The sequence below is a fragment of the Coturnix japonica genome, chromosome W (assembly GCF_054131305.1).
Source record: "Coturnix japonica strain WE chromosome W, WE-NBRP24, whole genome shotgun sequence".
NCBI classification, from domain to species: Eukaryota; Metazoa; Chordata; class Aves; order Galliformes; family Phasianidae; genus Coturnix; species Coturnix japonica.
Window position 1 is genome coordinate 33,426,658 of NC_140701.1, and position 1,991 is coordinate 33,428,648.

General features: G+C 53.9%; 1 protein-coding gene across 1 annotated transcript; it reads right to left on the reverse strand.

The window, feature by feature from the left end:
* Positions 1–426: 426 nt before the first annotated feature.
* LOC146754724 (uncharacterized) lies at positions 427–1,536 on the reverse strand. The gene is made up of 2 exons (XM_085527818.1): positions 1,244–1,536; positions 427–1,186 (listed from the first exon to the last, which is right to left on the reverse strand). The coding sequence occupies exons 1-2, from the start codon at positions 1,534–1,536 to the stop codon at positions 427–429; spliced, it is 1,053 nt and encodes a 350-aa protein (XP_085383944.1).
* Between the last annotated feature and the right edge of the window lie 455 nt (positions 1,537–1,991).

A 1,991-nucleotide genomic window follows, 5' to 3' on the forward strand; every position in this document is an offset into this window, starting at 1 on the left:
TAAGGAGCTCCTCACAGTTTATCCAATCTCTGACATAGAGAGAAACTCCCCCACCCTTCCTACCTCGCCTGTCTCTCCTAAAGAGTCTATAGCCGTCGATGGCAGTATCACAATTGTGGGAGTCATCCCACCATGTTTCTGTGATAGCAACAAGGTCATAACTTTCCGAGTGCATCACAGTTTCCAGTTCCTCCTGCTTGTTACTCAGCCGGCGTGCATTGCTATAAAGGCACTTCAGCCGGGCTGTCCGTCTCGCCACCTTTATAAGGGATCCAGGATCCGCTAGAACAGCAGCATCCCCAGCATCCCCCTGCCCTACTCCCTCCCTTTGCACTCTGCCGTCATTGCCAACGGAGTTTGGTACAATCCCTCGAATGACGCGTTCAACCCCAGTAGCCCTTATTTTGCCCCCTTCCCCCTTCTTTCCTAGTTTAAAGACCTGTCAATGAGTCCCGCTAATTCTTCAGCTAATACCCTCTTACCCCTCAGGGACAGGCTGCTTGCATCAGCAGCCATCATGCCAGGTGCAGTGTACATTGCCCCATGGTCAAAAAAGCCAAAATTCTTGTGTCTGCACCAGCTCTTAAGCCATCTATTTAAGAGTTGGGTTTTTCGGATCCTCCCTGTACCTTTCCCTGACACCACAGGCATAGAAGAAAAGACCACCTGCACCCCAGCTCCTTCAAGTATTCGCTCCATTCCCCTGAAGTCTTTCTTGATAGACCTCAGGCTTTCCTTGCCAACTTGCTCGCCGCCAGCCTGAATTATTAAAAGTGGGTAGTAATCTGAAGGCTGAATCAACCCAGGAATTATCTTTGAAATGTCCCTGACCCGTGCCCCAGGAAGGCAGCACACCTCTCTGTGGGTAGGGTCGGGCCGGCATATAGGGCCTTCTGTTCCTTGCAGAAGGGAGTCACCTACGACAATCACCCTTCTGTCCTTATTGGTAGAAGCAGTCTTGAAGCTTGGGGGTGACCGCTTCGCCTGAGGCAACCTCATGAGTGAACCTGTCTCCACCCTCTCACTAGTCCCCCCCTCAAGTTCCAGGGCCTCAAATCTGTTACGCAGAGGCACCTGTGGAGCTGGGGATGGTTGGGATGGGGGATGTCCCCTCCGCCGAGCAGGTACCTGTTTCCACTCCTCCTCCTTTCTCAAATTGTTGCTAGGGGGAAGAGAGGACAGGGGGCTCGCTGCAGTGCTGTCAGCTGGCTGGTTCCCCTTTGCCACTTGTTTGTAAGGTGGCAGGGGCTGACACGCTCCATTAGTAGCCTCATCTGTGTGCTGAGAACCTGAGGCTGAGAGGGACTGACAACACCAGTCAATCTCCCTCTCACACTCTTTTATAGTCCTCAGCTTCTCCACTTCCTCCTTCAGGTCAACTACGAGGCTAAACAAGTAGTTCACCTGGTCGCAGCGAACACAATCACTGACTCCCTCACCGAGCACTGCAAGGGCCAGGCTCAGGCACTCAGTACAGTCAGAGACCTGCACACTAGCATCTCGGGTTGGGGGCTCATTCTCACTCTCCTCAGACATTTTGGCAGCAGCCTTCCTATCAGGATGTGCAGGACCTCAGTCTGGGTCTCTGCAGTCTTCTTGTTTGCTGCCACCCATTTCTGAGAGATTGGGACCGTTGTCTGGGCCTCCTCAGTATTTCTGGCAGCACCTTCCACCGGGGAGCAACCATGTCAAAGCAGAAGACTCACCAGCACTGAAACAGGAAGTCACGCAGTACAAAAACCTGACTCCTCCTGCCCGTCTCCTTGTGCCCGTTTAAATCTCTTGCCATTGCCGGGGAACGCCCACACGCTTCGTCAGCGGCTGTGTCAGCTGCTCCCCTGAGAGCTGCCAGGCTTCTCCTCTGGCCGGGGGTTCCCTGCTTGAATGAAACGCCCGAAATCCCCCTTGAACCACGCGCTCAGTCGCTGCTGATCGGTCTGGGACGGCTCCGAGTCAGGCGACTTCGGCAATAAAAAGGCTGTTGGGCAGAC

Bases quoted from the DNA above. Each gene is read 5' to 3' on its own strand.
- LOC146754724 (XM_085527818.1), bottom strand. From the start codon at position 1,536: ATGTCTGAGGAGAGTGAGAATGAGCCCCCAACCCGAGATGCTAGTGTG. The intron at 1,187-1,243 runs GCCACCTTACAA...CACTGCAGCGAG, and splicing joins AATGGAGCGTGTCAGCCCCT to CCCCCTGTCCTCTCTTCCCC.